This window comes from Pseudonaja textilis, chromosome 1 (genome assembly GCF_049901715.1).
Source record: "Pseudonaja textilis isolate UNSWEBS1 chromosome 1, rPseTex1.2, whole genome shotgun sequence".
NCBI classification, from domain to species: Eukaryota; Metazoa; Chordata; class Lepidosauria; order Squamata; family Elapidae; genus Pseudonaja; species Pseudonaja textilis.
In genome coordinates this window covers 95,945,521-95,964,590 of record NC_141990.1, presented here as the reverse complement: position 1 = coordinate 95,964,590, position 19,070 = coordinate 95,945,521, and the positions used below count along the sequence as shown (strand labels likewise).

General features: G+C 36.2%; 1 protein-coding gene across 6 annotated transcripts in view; it reads right to left on the bottom strand.

The window, feature by feature from the left end:
- Positions 1 to 8,285: 8,285 nt before the first annotated feature.
- CEP85L (centrosomal protein 85L) overlaps positions 8,286 to 19,070 on the bottom strand; it is a 101,088-nt gene continuing 90,303 nt past the window's right edge. For all 6 annotated transcript variants that reach the window (XM_026705430.2, XM_087942093.1, XM_087942098.1 and 3 more), the window contains 3 exons: positions 15,241 to 15,348; positions 14,517 to 14,730; positions 8,286 to 13,566 (listed from right to left, as the gene is read on the bottom strand). In XM_026705430.2, the coding sequence (XP_026561215.1) occupies positions 13,406 to 13,566; positions 14,517 to 14,730; positions 15,241 to 15,348 (483 nt within the window). In that variant the 3' untranslated portion in view covers positions 8,286 to 13,405. The remainder of the gene's footprint in view (positions 13,567 to 14,516; positions 14,731 to 15,240; positions 15,349 to 19,070) is intronic.

Genomic DNA, 19,070 nt, shown 5'->3' with positions numbered 1-19,070 from the left:
GGGTGTGGCTTGGTGGTCATGTGACTGGCTGGGCACGGCTTGTATGTAAATACTATAAATATTTATATGAATATTGAACTTTTTTTTAAAAAAAGAGCAACTTTTACCCCAAATCAGGCAAAGCAGGCAGATTGACTTGCTCACAGAATCAAAGATTCATTCAGAGATCTATCTATCTGCCATTGGCTAGCTCAGTCTGTCACGTAAAATTTGCTTGCAAGCAAACTCACAAAATTAATTCACAACACACCATGCATGAAAATATTGAATTTTTTATTTTAAAAAAGAGCAACTTTTACCCCAAATCAGGCAAAGCGGGCAGATTGAGTTGCTCACACAATCATTCAGTGATCTATCTATCTGCCATCGACTAGCTCAGTCTGTCAAATTTGCTTGCCGTGAGTCTGCACTGAATTTGCTTGCAAGCAAACCTTCAGTCCTAAGGGAGGTTCAGCTGTGCTGAGCCAAAGATCTAAGGACTAGCTAGAAAGCAAGAAATCCAACCACTTCCTGCTTCCTAGCTAATTGAAATCTTCAGGCTCAGCAGAACAGATGATGGTCAGAAAAAGGAAAAATAGCAATTTAGCAGGCAAGTTTACTGGGTAAGGACTGAGTGAGCAGGGAGGGTTCCCGCAGGCCATGTGGGCGGCGCAGCCTTGTGTTTCTGCACAGCCAGGATTAATTGCTTTGGGGGGTGCTCTGGGGGTGAGATTTCTCTGCGGCCCACCAAAATTTTCTCATGGCCCACCAGTGGGCCGCGGCCCACTGGTTGGCGATCGCTGCACTAAATGACACTGTTATTGTCATGAAAACTCTTAAATACAATGCTGAATTTTAAATTTGATTTATTACAACTGATTGAAAATAATTAATTCCATTATGTGATAGTTTATTTAGCTTTATTTGAAAATAGAAATAATATTGCCACAGCAGTTGAAGTACATGTCAAGAAATCAATCTTTGATTGCTATTCAAATATAGCAATGTTGATTAAATGATAACTAAAAGCTGGCTTGTCTGGATTTTACAAATCTTCCTGCTTAATTGTGAAAGAGAAATTCACATTCTGGAAACTAGCTGTCAAATTACAATAGCTTTATAATAACTGGAATTCATATTCAGGTAGTTTCTTGCTTAGTAACCACAATTAGGATCAGCAATTCTGTCACTAATTGTCAGGGTTCTTTAAAAGCATGTGACCATGATGGTCACATCATATACAACACTTCACATTTGGTCATTAAGTGAATCATCATAGTTGTTAATGGACGTCATGCCCCTGTCGGAATCTGAGCAGTTGACAGGGAATGGGAGTGTGGCTCCAGTGGCTGTGGAAAAAACTGGGGAAGGGCAAAGGCCGGCTGGGCAGAGCAGGAGAGAGGTAGAGCAAGACAGGGAATTCAGAGGAAGATCTAGGCCCACCCCCTCTTCATCCTAGGACTCACAGGGAGGAATGGAGAAGGGAGCAACATAAGTTGCGTGGCTTACTGGAGAGGAAAAGGCCCTGATTCCCTTCATTAGCTGCAGTTGGGAACACAGTGGTTAAAACGGGAGATTGGGCACAGCAACTTGTGGGAAGCAAATTGTGAGTTATCTTTTATGATTGAGGCTTATCTGGGTTCTTGGCATCTTCCCAACTGTGTGTGTTTTATTGGCCTTTGAAGTTTGCAATTCCTTATCCTGCCCTGTCCAGTTAATTGCTGCAGCGTGATTTGTGTGGATTTTTATTTACAGTTTATATGTACTTTTTTTTCGGACTGAATTTCCTCCACTTAAAGACTGTTCTTGGGAGAGTTTTTTTTTTCCAGCTGAAGGTAACTGGACATTGGGGGTAAAGTTGGAGGTATTAAAGGGACTTTTTTTACTTAAGTGACTGTGTTGCCTTTGTGCCACGCCCCAGGTCATCACAGAAACATTGTGTCACTGAAAGTTAGGATTTTTCTTCCACGGTCTCCATTGACTCATAGAAGGCAAGTTGGAAAGCACGGAAATAGCAATCATGTGATCACTGCAGTGGTCATAAATACAAGGAAGTTGTCACTGTGTGTGTGTGTGTGTGTGTGTGTATACACCATTGTAAATTCAAATGGTTGCTAATCAAGGAGAGACAGTCTGCAAGGACTTCCTGTTATGCTTTTCAAGACAGATGTAAGGTTAATTTGGGCAGGAGTCTTGAGAAAAGAAATGTTACCTTTGCTTTTCTTCCCACTTTGGCAATTTTAAGATGTGTGGACTTCAGCTCCCAGAAGCCAGTATCTACACATCTTAAAGTTGCCAAGGTAGAGGGTGATTGAGGGAGGAAGACATCTCAGGGCACAGTGGTTGTGCCTATAATTAGAGCTTCTTTCTACATAGCTGTTAATTAGCGAGGAATATTGTGAAAAGAGAACCAGCCTTGGAGTTTTGCTCAACGAAAGGAAGGGGTTACACATGCCTAGGAATCTAGAAACAGCTGACTGATTCCATTAAAAAAAGATGCATCTGCTTTTTCTGAATGAAAGAAAAGAGCTTCACAGCTATGTTGCAAATCACTTGTTTGGGAGGATTTGCACAGCCCTGATAATGCGTATGCTGAAGAAGTAGTTCCTATTTTTCTTAATACCAACCTGACAAGTTATAACAGGCAAGAATTTGAACATTGGTGCTTTTAGTTCATTCTTATTTGGCAGAATCTGCTTGGTAAAGTGATCAAGTAGAGAAAGATTCTGTTCAAGTAGAGAGAAAGAACTAATCATCTAATCCAAGTAGAATTCACACAAATGATATAAAGTCTGCATGGACTAGGTTTTTTTAAGCAACATTTTCAAAAGTGGTTTTACTTTTGCCTTCTGCCTAGAGTTGAGAGTGACTGTCCCAAAGTCACCCAATTAGCTTTGTACCTAAGGCAGGACTAGCATTCAAGAGTTTCCCTGTTTCTAGCCCAGGGGTGTCAAACCCGCGGCCCACGGGGTGGATCACACACTGGCCATGTCCACCCACCCCAGTTTAGCAAAGGGGGAGAAAGTTGTGATACACCACGTGATGTGTCATCGTGAGTTTGACACCCCTGTTCTAGCCTGTTAACTTAAACTTCTATATGAACCTGGCTCTTCTGTAATGTATACAGGTAGTCCTCGACATGACCACAATTGAGCCCAAAATTGCTTTGGCTAAACAAGACATTTGTTAAATGAATTTTGCCCCATTTTATGACCTTTCTTGCAACAGTTATTCACTGCAATTACTAGTAACACAGAATCTGGCTTCTTCGTTGACTTTGCTTGTCAGAAGGTTATGAAAGGTGATCACATGACCTCAGGACTTTGAAACCAGCAAAAATACAAGTCAGTTGCCAAGCATTTGAATTTTGATCATATGACCATGGGGATGCTGCAACAGTTAAGAGTGAAAAAAGGGTCATGAGCCATTTTTGTCAAAGCCATTGTAACTTTGAACTTCATAAACGAACTATTGTATGTCAAGGACTACCTGAATACCCAAGAAATAAAGGACTTCTAGGAGAAAGCGTTATTGAAACAGCCTAAAGATATCCACTGATCTTTGTGATATCTGAGAGATAAAAGTTGTAACAAAATCATGGGCAAATGAAAAGATGTCACATCATTGCTTTGTAAGGCAAAGACAGTAGAAGTAGCAAAGTTTCATATTTATAGAACTTTCACAGGTGGTGGTAAATGGAATTCATAGCTGGGGTTCTGTTGTTTAAGCCGCCTTACAGAATTCACATCATATAAAGGCATGTCACTATTTGCCTAATCCTTATGTAAATGGAAATCCATTTTTCCCCTGAGAATCCATTATATAAGCCACCGTGATGGGCCGTGTTGTGCATGTTGCTCAAAAGGTGTTTTTAACTTTCATCTGAAGCTAAAATCTGAAGGTGTTTCTCTCTTCTTTTAATCTGAATATGAAGCTATTCAGATACTAATTATCAATGATGTACCTAAGGGTTGTGCAGCAGTACCCTGGCTTGGAAAAAGTGGTGAGGAAAAAAAGCACTATTAAATCTGCGGAGGACATGCAATTATCTAACAGTTTAAGAAGATGAAAATCAAATTCAGAAAGGTGGTAGAAGGTTAATAAATTGGTCACCGCATAATAAAGCAATATGGAACAGAGATAAATATCAAGTTGTTAATTTAGCTGATCAAGGCATAATAAGGCAGAAAACTGCTTTGGTAACAGTACATCTGAGGAATATTTTAAGCTTGTCGTTGATCTTAAGTTGAATGTGAATCAGCAATGCAGAAGAAGCTGCAAAAAAAGGAGATATGATTTTTTTTTAACACAGTTCTAGGCTCTCATACCACAGGAAATAATTGGAATATTATTCCAGTGCATGTCTGTATTGTTCAGCTGCTCAGCTCAGAGCTTGAATATTGTGACTATGGTTCCTGCATCAAATCAACAGGCTTTAAAGATTCAGATTATTAGAATAAGTTGAAGGGAAGAAACCAACAGGTTATCAGAGGACTGGAAATCATGTCCTACAAGGAATGTGGGAATTGAGCATGTACAGCTATAACAAGACAAGATTAAAGAGTGACAAAATCCATGCTTCAACAATAATAATTGAAAACTACAGAAAATGTTGGCTTGTCATTCTGAAGAATTGGATTCAGCATCAGTAAAACGATAGCACATTTCAGGAATAAGAGAAATAGGAGCATATGTTGTGTAGAGCCATTTAATGAAATAATAATGATGCCTTCAGGACGATTTCACATAATATTGATCTTTCATAAATTGCTTACATGTGGTAAAAATTAATGAACATAGTTGTTTCCACTGATGGTCAAGATTTATTAATTGAACTATTAATGTCCTAAAGGTGCTTTTTCAAAGAGCAAGTGGACTTTGTTTTTCCTTGAAGAACTTTCGCTACTCATCCAAGAAGCTTCTTCAGCACTTCAGCAAAATGTCTTCAAGGAAAAAACAAAGGAAGTCTAGCTGTCTTTTGGAAAAGCAGCTTTGTGAAAACCATGACCGAGATTGCTCCATAGACATTCGACTACTGTATTAGTGTCTTTTCTGTGACCACAACACTGCCACCATGGAAGGGAGATAATTTATAGATCAAAGTGTATCACATCAGATCACTGTATTTATGTAAAATGAACACAAATATAACATTTTATATGAATTCACCATTATTTTTATACTTTCAGAGAACATTTATGACTGATTAAAAAGTGCTAATGATAAAATGAATATGCAACGAGAAGAGTTGTATTCTCAATATTGTAGTGCAATAAAACAGAAAGTCAGTTCCAGGGTGTTAATATGGCTCAGAAATTAAGTTATACTAAATAAATGAGGTGTGAATAGCACAGAACAGGTGTGAAGAATTAGTACTTCTTCTGTCAGACACATTTCTATAAAGCATGCAGATTTGTGACTGGAGGCTTTTAGGATGGAGTGATAACACAATAAAATCTAGCCCTTATCGTATTTTAAATGGCAGCATGTTATGTGGGATAAAGCAGAGAAAGGTACATTTTTAAAATGAGGCACAGATTGGAAATGTTCAAAACTTCATCCATACAATTGTCCCTATTATTCAAACAGTCTCCCATGCATTATGCAGTGCAGAGTGTTTCAAGGATCTCAGTGTGGCCAATGGGTGCATCTGAGCAACTTTAAGATTGCTTTAGGAGCACTGAATGGGCAATGTTTGAGGAGGACAATATTGATACTTACACCTCAACAGTACTGTTTATATCAAAAGCTGCACTGATGTTGTCACTACCATCAGACAGCAAGCCCTGGATAAATAGAGAAGTGTGTCTTTTATTAAGAGCTAGAAATGCTGCTTTCCATTCTGGTGATGTGCTGCAGTACAGCGAGGCAAGAGCTAAATTGAAAAAGAGCATCAGGGACGCTAAAGTTACGTACAGACGGAGCATTGAACCTCATTCTGAGAGCTTGGACTCTCATCGGGTATGGCAAGGTCTGCAACAAATTATAGGGCAGAGCAACAAAAATAGTTTGTCTAGCAGTAGTGATTCTTTGGCTGAGCAGCTAAACCAATTCTTCAGCCGTTTTGAGGTGGAAACAGAAAAAACCATCATTCCAGCATCTAGCACTGATAGTACACCACTAACATCTACCATTGATAGACAACTTCAGATTTCTGATGTGAGATGTGCTTTGCAGAATATTAACACCCAGAAGGCAGCTGGGCCAGATGGAATCATGGGGCGAGTTGTTAGAGACTGTGCTGCAGTTAGCTGGAGTGTTCACGGATATTTTCAATCTATCCCTGTCACAGTGCTCTATCCCTACCTTCCTAAAGACATCCATTATAGTGCCAGTCTCTAAGCAGACAGTAGTGGTATCTCTCAATGATTATAGACCAGTAGCTTTAACATCTGTTGTCATGAAATGTTTTGAGAGACTGGTCTTGAACTACATTAAAGCTTGTCTTCCATCTACCTTGGACGTATGCCAATTTGTATATAAGAGTAACAGATCAAGTGATGATCCTACGAATGTTGTTGTCCATACTATATTGAATCATTTGGAACAACAGGGAACATATGCAAGGCTGTTATTGTGGATTATAGTTCTGCTTTTTAACACCATTCTATCCTACAGGTTGTTTCTTAAAATGTCCAATTTGGGTATAAATCAGAAGATTTGTTTGTGGATAAAGGATTTTCTGACAGATAGACCAGTTAGTAAGGATGGGATCTCACCATTCTTCTACTCTGATACTAAGCACAGGAACCGCCCAGGGTTGTGTGCTAAGCCCCTTCCTTTATCCTTTGTACACACGACTGCACTCCATTATATAACACCAATGCAATTATTAAATTTGTAGATGACAAGACAGTGGTGGGGCTCATTAATTTAATTAATAATATATTACAATTCTGCTGGAGCTATTAAATAGGTTTTTACATAAATTCTGTAACATATTTCACATTCTCTTCTCACTTTTATACACCGACTTTCTAAAAATCCCTTCAAATAAATTTCACTGCAGTAGTATCAATTAGTGCAGGGTTCACCAACCTTTTGGACCTCAGGGACCACCAAACTCATAATTTTAGATCCCAGGGGCCACTAACTGGTTCTATGGGTGTGGCCTAATTTGTGGGTGTGGCTTGGTGGTCATGTGACTGGCTGGGCATGGCTTGTATGTAAATATTATAAATATTTATATAAATATTGGTTTTTTTTAATAAAAAAGCAACTTTTACACAAAATCAGGCAAAGCAGGCAGGCAGATTGAGTTGCTCACAGAATCACAGATTCATTCAGAAATCTATCTATCTGCCATCGGCTAGTAGTCTGTCACATAAAATTTGCTTGCAAGCAAACTTACAAAATTAACTCACAACACATCATGCATGTAAATATTGATTTTTTTATTTAAAAAAGAGCAACTTTTACCCCAAATCAGGCAAAGCAGGCAGATTGAGTTGCTCACAGAATCATTCAGTTATCTATCTGCCACCGGCTAGCTCAGTCTCTCAAATTTGCTTGCCATGAGTCTGCACTGAATTTGCTTGCAAGCAAACCTTCAGTCCTAAGGGAGGTTCGGCTGTACTTACAAGCAGAGCCAAAGATCTAAAGACTAGCTAGAAAGCAAGAAATCCAAACATTTCCTACTTCCTAGTTAATCTAAATCTCCCGGCACAGCAGAATAGCTGATGGTCAGAAAAAGGAAAAATAGAAATTTAGCAGGCAAGTTTACAGATAAGGAGTGGGCGGGGAGGGTTCCCGCAAGCCATGTGGGCAGTGCAGCCTTGTGTTCCTGAGCAGCCTGGATTGCTTCGGGGGGGTGGGGGGGGCTCTGGGGGCGAGATTTCTCTGCGGCCTACCAAAATTTTCTCACAGCCCACTAGTGGGCTGCAGCCCACTCGTTGGTGACCACTGAATTAGTGTATGTTTTAGTGACATCTTCTGGATAAAATTACTGTTAAACAGAACCAGTGGAATTTTTTTCAGTTTCCTCCAACTTTCTTTGGCTCTTATGTAAAAGTCTGGGCATAAATGGACTGAGCTGCTTTTAAAGTTTGACAATGCTAGTACATTTGGATTAGCAAACTAATCTAGTAAGGCTTTAGTCAAAAAATTGAAATTTGTAGTTTGGTAATGTGCATTGCAATCTTTAATAAATTTAATAATTAAATTTGTAGGCCACCTGACTATATTTCATTTTAGATTTCATGTCTATTCATTGACAATATTCTTCTGTGCTATCAGCAAAGATTACATACAACATTTACCCCAATGATACCATATTATTTATAATTAGAAACAACACAATGCCCAGCTTTTGTAACAAAATTTATTTTTGTTCTGCAGTTACAAATTCAAACATCAAACAAACAGATTGAGTGGAAAAATACTAGTATAGTCAACAATGAAAATTTTATCATTTAATAAATAGAACTTTGGCATTCAAAATTCTAGCTGTAAATGCTACTTTTAAAAAAGTTACAAAAAGAGGGTAGGCAAGAATGACAGGCCTAGAGATGAACCAGCCAGTGGCTCTTTAAAAATTAAAATTAAAAACAGCAACAACACTGAATACATTTCGATTTAAGTCATGACAACTCTATGTACATATGAGGTATTCTGAGTGGCTCAAAAACTGAGCCCAACATTGAAGAACTACCAGCATTAGAAAACTGATCCAGTTTAAGTCCACTGTGTTTTGAAGGAGAGGCCTCTTTTCCCTTTTCTTGCTACTGATTAACAATGATATACCTAATATATACAAAAGGATACTCTTGACTGAATTTCTTGTATATTCTTCACCATATACAGAATAGCTGGTAAAAACAGACCAGATTAAGTTTCAAAGGTGACCTACAACTTTTAAAAAATATTTCTATTTACGAAAGGTTTCTCACATATTTACAAGCTAAAAAGTCTCAAAAATCAGAGGAAACAAAGTGCAAATTTTGATACTTTCATAGCTATTAAAACGTTACTTTTAAGCCATGAACAAAAATAAGAGGCACAGAGTTACAAAGAGATAGATATAATACTCTAATGACTGTTGGCTTATTGACTGATTCACCTAATTTTTAACATCCATTGTCTTTTTACAGAATACTATCTTTGCCTTCAATTTTGTTTGAAATCCAAATCTAGAAGAAGTCAAATATCTTTTACGTTTACAGTTATTTTTAAATATACTTAGATTTACATAAGCAATATTGAATAATAAATGTGTGGGTGGGTGGGGTGGGGGGTTTAGGTGAATTTAGCCCCAGTTTAAGTTTTAGGCAGAGTAAAACTGATGCTCACCTCATCTTGCATTGATCTTTTATCCTTTTATTCTCGTTCTGGAATCTAACAAAAATGTTCTCAGAATTTTTTCAAAAGAGGGATGGGAATAAACAACTAAAAAACTATGTAAAATTCACAGAGTAATAAAAAAGTTAAAAATAATTTTGGTTCATTTATATTACTTTTTAAAAAAATATCTATATCCAGGGTGACTGATTATAGAAAACCTACTAAAAATGATCTACTGTGTTCATAACTTACATTCCAAAAACTTAAATATTTAACACCTAACTCTACCTTTATATAATGAGGAAGTATTACTGATTTGGGCATTACTGTCACAGCTAAGTCAGTTTTCCAAATAGGCTCACTGACCGTGCTTTACAAAAAAATAAAATCAAATTAAGTTTATACCACAGTACTAATTTGAATACTGTACATACAAATGACATATAAACAACTGTATTAGGCTTGTATGAAATTAACTTTCTAAATTCCTTTTTTGGGATACATTCCTAAATTATAGTAGTTACTATAGAATGCCATCTACACATCCATAAAAATGCAACCTTGACATATGAAATATGTAAATTTTGCCTTCATCTTTGCTGACAAATCTAACTACATTTTATTTATTAATAATACTTTTTTCAGTTCTTTGGATGATCTCCTGCATCTGGGGGGAAAGGTTGTCATGACTAAATCAACTTAGTAATACCACTGTGAATCACTTTTTCTAAAAAGCTATTGTTAGTTAACCATTTTTATAACATGTGTTGAATGAGGCCACACACATATTCAATGAAAAAACTCATGCAAAACTCAAGCTACTAAATAGCCATTGTAAACTGGTAAGTTCTTCAGATTCCAAGACTGCTAAGTTACTACTAATAAAATAATACTGTGCATTTATGGCTCATTTAATTTTGTCCTTCTGCTTTTCTGTCTTTGGTTAATCTTTGACTGTTTTCATTTCACTAAAACACATGATTAAACTAATTACCAGGACGGAGCCTTTACTGGAGAAACAAATCTCTTTCTATATTCTACATAACCTACATATAAGCAGTTGCAGATGCCTTCTCCCTGTTATTTAGCATCTGAGGATAATCTAGGTCCCTCCTTTTTTAAAGCAGGAACAAATACTTTCAATTGCTTTCCATTTAGTAGTCTCTATGAAATGCTTGAATAGATTTGTGATTCACAGCATACTTTGTTTTTTACTGGCCACTTTGATAGGCCAAGATGTCAGAAATAACAACCTTTTTTTAGTTGTTCCAATGAATGGGTAAGAAGAAAAGAGGGTCGTACTAATAACCCTAATTCCCAACACTCTGTGTTTGCTGGTAGTATAAAGAAGGCCACATAGATGTACAGCCTCAGGCCTTCTCTAAAACACTGGAGATCCTTATCAACACATATCCATTAGGAGTATCCTCTATTCGACCAATGAATTGCAATCACTGAGGGTTGTTGACAATAGAAATGCAACTGAAATGCATGCTACACCTTCGGTTTTTCACTGGATATGAGTGGAAGGATGGGGTGAAGTAGGTCCCCAAAGTGCTGTAGATCAGTGAGTTTATTTTTAATAAACTGATGAGTAAAGTTTTATTTATGTATTTACAAGAATACATATATGCATGTTAAACTGAAATAATTGTTAAACAAATTACCCATTTATTTTCACCGACGTCTTAACTACAAGTGTTTTTTTTAAACTTGGCAACTTTAAGATTTGTGGACAGCATGCTGGGTGGACAATTCTAGGAGTTGAAGTCCAGGTTAAAGTTGCCAAGTTTGAAAAACACTGCTCTACAGCATATTAGAAGACATTTCTTGTAACACAATTCTTATTTCAAGAGCAAAAATATCAACTTTTTAAAAATACGAATTGTAAAATAATTTGTCAAACCTTTTTTTTTAAAAAAAGGTTCATAAACATGCATAGAGTATAATGTTAAACTACATTAGTTAAACAAATATCTGGGCAAGGTTCAAAAGTATCAGGTATCTGGGATAATCTCTCAAAAATTAGTTGTTCCTTGAGTGCTATATGATTGTCTATTTGAAGTAAAAGTGATAAGACCTCATGATGTAATAAAGTAGACAATATGAGGATTGCTAAAGAAGCTAAACAATCCAGCTAACCAGTTAATTAAAATGTTATTTGCAGCCCATGCAAAAAGGAAATTTCTTGACAATTTTGTGTCAAAAATCGACTTCCACAAATTGCTCCTATCTTTATTGTGGAAGATCCTTTCTTAATAATAATATAATGCTGCAATTCCAAATTATTTGCAAGATACAGAGTCAAATAGAATATAAAATAAGAACATTTAGAATCACAAAATGACATTTGTGCTTCTTAATAGCACAGTATAGTAAGAAAGTCAGTCTTGCACCCATTCTTCATTGGTGAGAAAGTGAATCAAGTTCTGATCACCCACCCCTTCATCTGCATAGATATGGATTTAAAGTTACAATTGTAAGTACTGCTCAATTTTATTTCTAGTAATACTCTTGAGGTTGTGATCTTAATATTTTAAATTCAGGCCTCAATCAGCAGGATTGTATCTGCATTCTTTACTAGCTGCTTCCATGTAATATTTACAGGTGTGCATTTAAAACAACTGAGCATCAATTAAGTTCAATATTAAAATAAATTTCCATAGATAGTATAGTCACCAGAGTAGGAATAAGCTCCTATTAAAATAAATATTACTTTAAAAAGGACAATTTTTTCAACTGCATCATTTACAAATAAAATGTAAATTTGAATCACACAAAATGTGAAAATATCAATCTAAAATCAAGGTTTAAAAATTGCTTAAAGAAAAATACTAATGTAAGAAATTGAAAATACTAATCTATTTCTTGCTCTTTAAGCATCAACTTAACTGAAATTATGAGCCTCATGGCATGATCAGCATCACGCATTGTATTTAGTTAGCCTCCTCCTTTTTTCAAAGAAGGTGTTTTTTATAGATTGTAGAATAGATTATCAGAATAAAGTGGTACCAGGCTTGTCTTGACAAATGGCATATAAATTTCAACACAGCAAAATATATAAACCTGGATTACAAAGTGGAATACCATTAATTCAGGCATTTTAACACTGCGCCTATGAAGGTTGGCACTGCTGATTTCATCCCAGCCTTCTTCTGGTAATAAGAGGAACTTAAGCATATTTGCCTGAATAGTCAAGAACTCTGTTCTCACATAAGGTTTTTATGCTAGTTGTGATATAATTTTGAAGCAACTATATTAATTATTCATCAAGATCTGTTGTTTCAGACTGCCAGAAAAAATCAGGTTTCTTTAAGGCTTTTTATTTTTCTGTGTGCTGAAATTCAAACATTCACATTCAGAAGACACTACTGTGCCAAATTTCAAACAAAGAGTAAAATATATATTGTTATGAAGATATCACACTTAGAAGTTGTTTTTTTTAAAATAATCTTTTATCAAAACCATTTTTGCCCAACCTAATTAACACAAAAGAGAACAACAGTTGGTGATTAAATTCTAAGTCTGAATCCCTTCCTTCTCTGAAATGTGAATGTTTTCTCATCTTTTTTCCCTTTGCATTACACAAGAACTGCAGAATAAAATAATAATTAAACTGGGAATGCAACCCTTAAAGAGCATATAATTTTACCAAATGTGGCCCAAACCATCGATATTCCCTGCATTCAAAAGAATCTTTGTTATGACTCTGTATCTTCTTTATCCACAGTTCTAATATTTGACCTTCAAATCACCAAGCATCCCCAACTGCTTTTGTCATGAAGATTCTCCGGATTGATCTTCTCCCTAAAGCTACTATTACAGTGCCCTCTTCTGGCAATTCCATTTTTACTCCAGAAAACATTGCATTTTCTTTTATCAGCTTAACAAAAGAAATAAAAACCATTTTCAAAAGAACATTATTCACAGCTTTGACCTACATTCAGTAGTTTAAAGAAATTAGATTTTTTTTTTGCAGCACAAAATCTCTTCGATAGAAGAACGTATTACCTGCATGAACTATGCATTAAACCTTTTTCACCTGGCACAGCATTTGCTTTCCAGTATTGTTTGTAACAGAAACTTGAGGAGCTAAAACCAGAGCAGCATTTAATAACTTAGTTGTTAGTGTGAGGCCAAGATGTCATCACTGTGTAATGCAATTTTCTCCCATGTCCTGAGCATAGCAGTCTGAAATTATAGTCCTCAGTTCATCAATATCTTTCCGTAATTGACAAACCTCTGAGAGCTTCTTTGAGAGACTTTCTGTGCTATGGTGCTTCTCATCTTCAGAGGAACAGTTCATTGCTGTTAAAGAAGAATCAGGGCTAGAAGTTAAACAAGTCACCAGTTCAAAACATACAATTATAAATGACCTAATAACCTATTTCTGCTGTGCTATAGAAAGAAAATTGAAGATTTCACTTTATTGACAAAATGTGTATTGTTATGATCACTTTAAAATTAGAGATATTATAGAGAAGAAAGTCAGCTTCTTGGCTTTATATTTTCTGCTTAATAAAAACTGAAGGTGGATAAAAGAATGAGTTCTTAAGGTCAAATAGTATTCTCTGGTAGAGGTTGCTTTTATTTTCTGCCAGAATTAGAAGTTAACTTGAGAAAAATTGACAATAATACCCAATTCAGGCAGTCACCAGAACACATAGAGATCCAAGCCAGCAAAAAGAAATGAGATCCTAATAAAGTTTATTTTGGGGGAAATTGGAGTGTTCTACTTATTCAACTGAAATACTAGAACTTCTTGCTCCTTAGGCTTTTTTAAAGGGAATTAAAATGAGAGCATGATACTCTGAGGTAAAACTCTAGCAGTGGCACCACAGTCTGTCTGTTTCAAAGAACCAATTTTCAGCATGACTTCATGCTGAAATGTGTTATTAAAAAAAAAACCCAGATACAAATGGAACGTATTGCATGGCTGGTTGGAGACCACAAAGATCACACAAACTATGCTGTGGAAAAGCTGCAGGAAGCCCAATATTATAAGAAGATTAAATTTAATTCTCAACCCTAACTGAACATTTTTGAATTACAATTATGGAAAATAAGCTTTTCATGTATACTGTGTATCTGTTTTTTGAAGTGTAGGTGACTTGTATTTATTAGTATTTTACCCAAGTGAGAAATGTACATCAATCTGGAGCCTCCTATTCCTCTCTTACTGACATTCCTAGATTTTCCTTTCCCAAGTTTATTCAGTACCAAAAGGAACAGTAGGCATCTCTATCTACATTACTTACATTGGATTCCGAGCAGCAAGGACAGGTTAGGTTCTTTGCCCTGAGCTCTGTGAGTAAGAATACTGCAAAGTGCTTTCAAGTCAAATAGACAGTGAGACATCTGTATGAACAACTGATCTGCCACAGGTAACTTTTCAGCCACCGGTTGTCTGGACTGCTCCATCTGATGAATCTCTTCTCTTAAACTTGCATTTTCTTCCATAATTCTTTGGTTCTTCATTAAAACAAGGTGAAAATAATAGTACAAAAATTATTTCATTCACTTGGCTTATTTCAGAAAAAAAACTAATTGAACATAGGCTTATGAAAACGAGTTTGCTTATATTTTATTTTGAAAAAAAAAATGCATTCAGGGGCATGAATCAGATGCTTGGCATCTGATAAAGAAAACTGTGAAGAAATGGAAGGCCAGAGTGGGGGACATCAAATGTTGACATGTTTTGATAGAACAAATATCCACACTGTTAAATATTATGCAATATTATTTTGTTTGTTTGTTTCAAATAGCAAGTCAATCTGTCACCACTAGCTATTGGTCCATCAGAGACCTTCCCAATTGTAGCAAGATGTTTATCAGTGTATCTGGTTCCTGTTCAGTACTTATGATTTAAAAAAAAAACTCTCATGCTTAATTGCAAGTTGGAAAATTATTTCACAGTTCACTCACAATATATGAAAAAGAAGGCAGGTAAATTTGATTCAGAGGATAATCTGAGAAACTTACCTCAAGAACTACCTCCTTTAACTGCTGTAGAGTCTTATCCTTTTCTTCAAGTTCATTTTTTTGTTTCTGAATTGTCAGATTTCCTTCCAAAAGCTTTTCTTGCATAGACTAGGGGGAAAATGGAAAAATTAACTTTACTAACATTGCCTGAATATATCAATAATTCAAACCTTTCAGCACCATGTTTTCCTTGTTGATTGGTGATTGATAGTGAAAGTACTCAGAGTTCCAATGTACTGGCATAAATGAAAAAACCGCTTATGATTCTCTCTTCCCTGAAACAATCTACTGCAGGAATGGGGACTATTCAGGTTTAGCCTTTGCTCAGCAATGAATTTTACCATCAACAAGGAGGATGACAATATCTCTTCTTAAGTTCTCCTTCTTGAAGGAGAAACAAACAAAACTCAGCAGCTGTGCCATGATGCTTCAGAGTTTCTCCGCTAACTAACATGGCAGTTCTTTTGTGTCTACCGATGTTTTCTTTTGCCCACCAAAATCTATTATTTTATTTGATTACATTATAGCTATGAAAATATTCTGCGAAAAAGAACACAAGTAATATAAAGGATTACTTTTTGAATTTGCTATTGCCAAGTAATTATGAGTCAGTGTAATGAAATGGTTGATCTGATGGGGAAGACTTAAGGTACTGGGCAAATCAGAAAACTGATCTCGGTGATTTTGATTTCATCCTTTGTCTAACCTTCAATGTAAAAAAAGTAAAAATAAAAGTATCCAACAATCCAGTATTTCAATGCCTGACTTGAGCTGCAGGCTATGTTTTGCTGAAGTCCTTCTGAAGAGCATTTTCAGAATGTTTTAAAAGCAAATTTAGGGCCATTATAAAACCTATCTTAATCCCAGGGAAGCTGTTACTAAATGATGGACTGAGCTACATCCATAACATCTGACTTGCTGATCAGGGGAAAATAAATACTTTTTTTCAAAATTTGAAGAAACAAGAATCAGTATCTCTGCAGTTATCTCAAGATTACCAGGTCCCCTAATATAGGCATTTTAATCTATTACTTTCAGGTTATAAAGGACTGGAGGGAGAAGAGAGACATTCCTTGGACAACAGTTGGATGATTATACTATAAGAATAAATTAAGAAAGTATTTCTCCACTGGATCAGTGTATGTTATATGCTTGTCAGTTCTGGTGAATGAAAAGGCACTTCTTAGTCTGATCTTGACAGGAGGAGATTTAGAGGAATTCAGCATTAAGCTTGCCAAAGCATCCCCCTCCCCTTATTGGGAAAGACAAGAGTGTTTAGAGAAGATATTTATCCCCTGGTGCTTCAAAGGCTGTTAGTTAACAAAACTGTCAATTCCATTGATTTCATGTTTAGTTATCATTTGTCTGCTCTCTAGTTTCTGAGGGGGAAAACTACTGCTTGCTTGACCACTCATTGCTTAGGATAGGAAAATATATCAGCTGATAGATCAAAAGGACCACTTTACTCTGCTGAACTGTTTCACATATCAAAAAAGTTCTGAATCCAGGAATGCAATGATATAACAGTTGATTTTCTCTAGGCAACAAGACATGGAGCCTATGAGAATAAGCATATAGCTTCTATAGCCTCTGGAATATGATTCCAAATCACCAGAAAGAAAAGAAATAAAGATACCATATCTTGACCAACTTTAAGCTTCTATTCCCCCAGTCTTTATTTTGAATAAAGGGCAATAAGTAAAGATAATATTAAAAACAGACTGTATTTTATTCAAAATAAATATAAAGCAGTAGTGGAATTCTTTCACTAATGTTGGAGTTAGCAGAACTACAATCTCCTATGGTCTCTGGCAAAAAATCAAAATAAAAAATCCATTGGAACATTCATCAGTTACCTCCTCTTAAAAGCTATGTGAACATGTTGGTGTTGTTGTCTCATAATTCTTTGTTGTGATGGAAATAATTATTCTGGTGCTTTCTTTGGTTAGCAGCTTGATTGTTCAACATGCTAACTTTACCTTCATGCTCAACAGCAATATTTTGTATGAACAATTACTAGTTCTCAGCAGAACCCTCATTTTCAATGTGGAAAAGGTAAAAATGCAGGAAGAAGATGACCATATAAGGTCAGAAAGGTCACTGGAAAATTAATTTGGGGGCAGGGGAGAGAGCTCAATGCTTACTTCTGCATTGTAGAAAACAGCAAGCAGATCAGAGCCATGCATAAAACAACTGTACATAGACAAATTTGTTCACCACAAATAATAAATTCTGGACTGAATAACTTATTTTATTTATTTACATATAAGTTTGCCCAACTCAATACTGGGAACTGTACAGGTTAAACAAAGAGATAATGTTTCAAAACATGTGCTTATGTTTAAGATTCTGTTACCTCTTACAACAATAAAGCAGCATAGCTGGAATCTTTTGGAATCTGGTACCTTTTTCTAACCTGGCCTACCTGAATCTTATAAGGTTTTCCAAACTTTCATTTATCACACCTTATCCTAAAGAACCTCAAAAAAAGGTTACATTTCCTCCACTCATATAACATGTTATAGATGTTATAACTGCTTGTCCATGTCCATCTTTAGGAGCTCTTGAATAACTTCATCTCTAAATTCTTTTATAGAAACTGACATAGTTGTAACTGAAATAGACACTGCATCTCAGATGGCCAGACCTATCGCAGAGCTTCAGGACAAAAATCAGGTTTTCAGACATCATTTAAAGACTTGCAGGTTAAGGACAGTCCAATCCTTTGCTATTCCAGGCACCATAACAGAGAAGGTATACTTCCTATGTCCTATCAAATGATATTGTTTAATATATGAGACTCAAAGTATGCCAACTGGTTAGAATAGATTGGACAGTCATTACAAGAGCCTGAATGTCTCTCAGATCAACATCCCCGATATCATGAAGGGCTTTGTAAGTGATAACCAGCACCCTCAAGTTGCACCCTCAAGTTCACTAGAAGTCACTTTGACTCATATAACAAGAGTTGTTACATAGGCATACTCATAACTGCTCCTGTTGTTATATTCTGACCAGCTTTAGCTTCTGAATGTTTCAGAGGCAGTCCCATATAAAGTGCACTGAATAATCAACACGAGTGACCTTGAGAAGGGACTCCCAGTCCTGAAAAGAGTACAATTGTTTTTCAGCAGCAATTCTGGGTAAAGGAGGATTCACGAATTGTGCACCAGTTTTGTTAAGGGAACTAGTGTGCATTCAGAGCCAAATGTGGAGAATTACCAGCAGTGGAAGAATCAGTACCCTTATGTAGTCAGTCTTGTCACTTTAAGCCTGATCCTATGCATCCAGACCTGGAACCTTTCCAATCATTGGGACAAGACCTTAACGGCATCACTTGGTTGACCAGAGGTCAAAATATATAGTGTGTACCATCAACATACTGATGACACCTGATGCCATGTTGACGGATGACCTCAGCTAGTAATTCCATGTAGATGTTAATACAGCAGAGGCAAGAACACAGAGGAGCTTTGGACTGGACCTCTACCCACCTGTCAGCAGTTGGAACTGGCCATGGAGAAACAAGATTTATCCATTTTATTTATCAACTGTAGATACATAGAACTGTAGATAAGAAGGTCTAGCTGTACTATGAATGAAGGCTAAATTCCTTTCTACCTGTCATTTTGCCTTAATGCAAATTTACAACAGCCTTGTCAAACAGAGCTGACCCTTTCCCCTGTATGTTTAGTGCATTATTATCATCTCTGAAGAATATGATTACTGGATTTGGGGGAAAGATGCTCATCTGTTCAGACTGTATGTCTGACAAAGGATAAAATTGCAAAATATAATGACTGGGAATTTAAAACAGAATTCTACTGCGC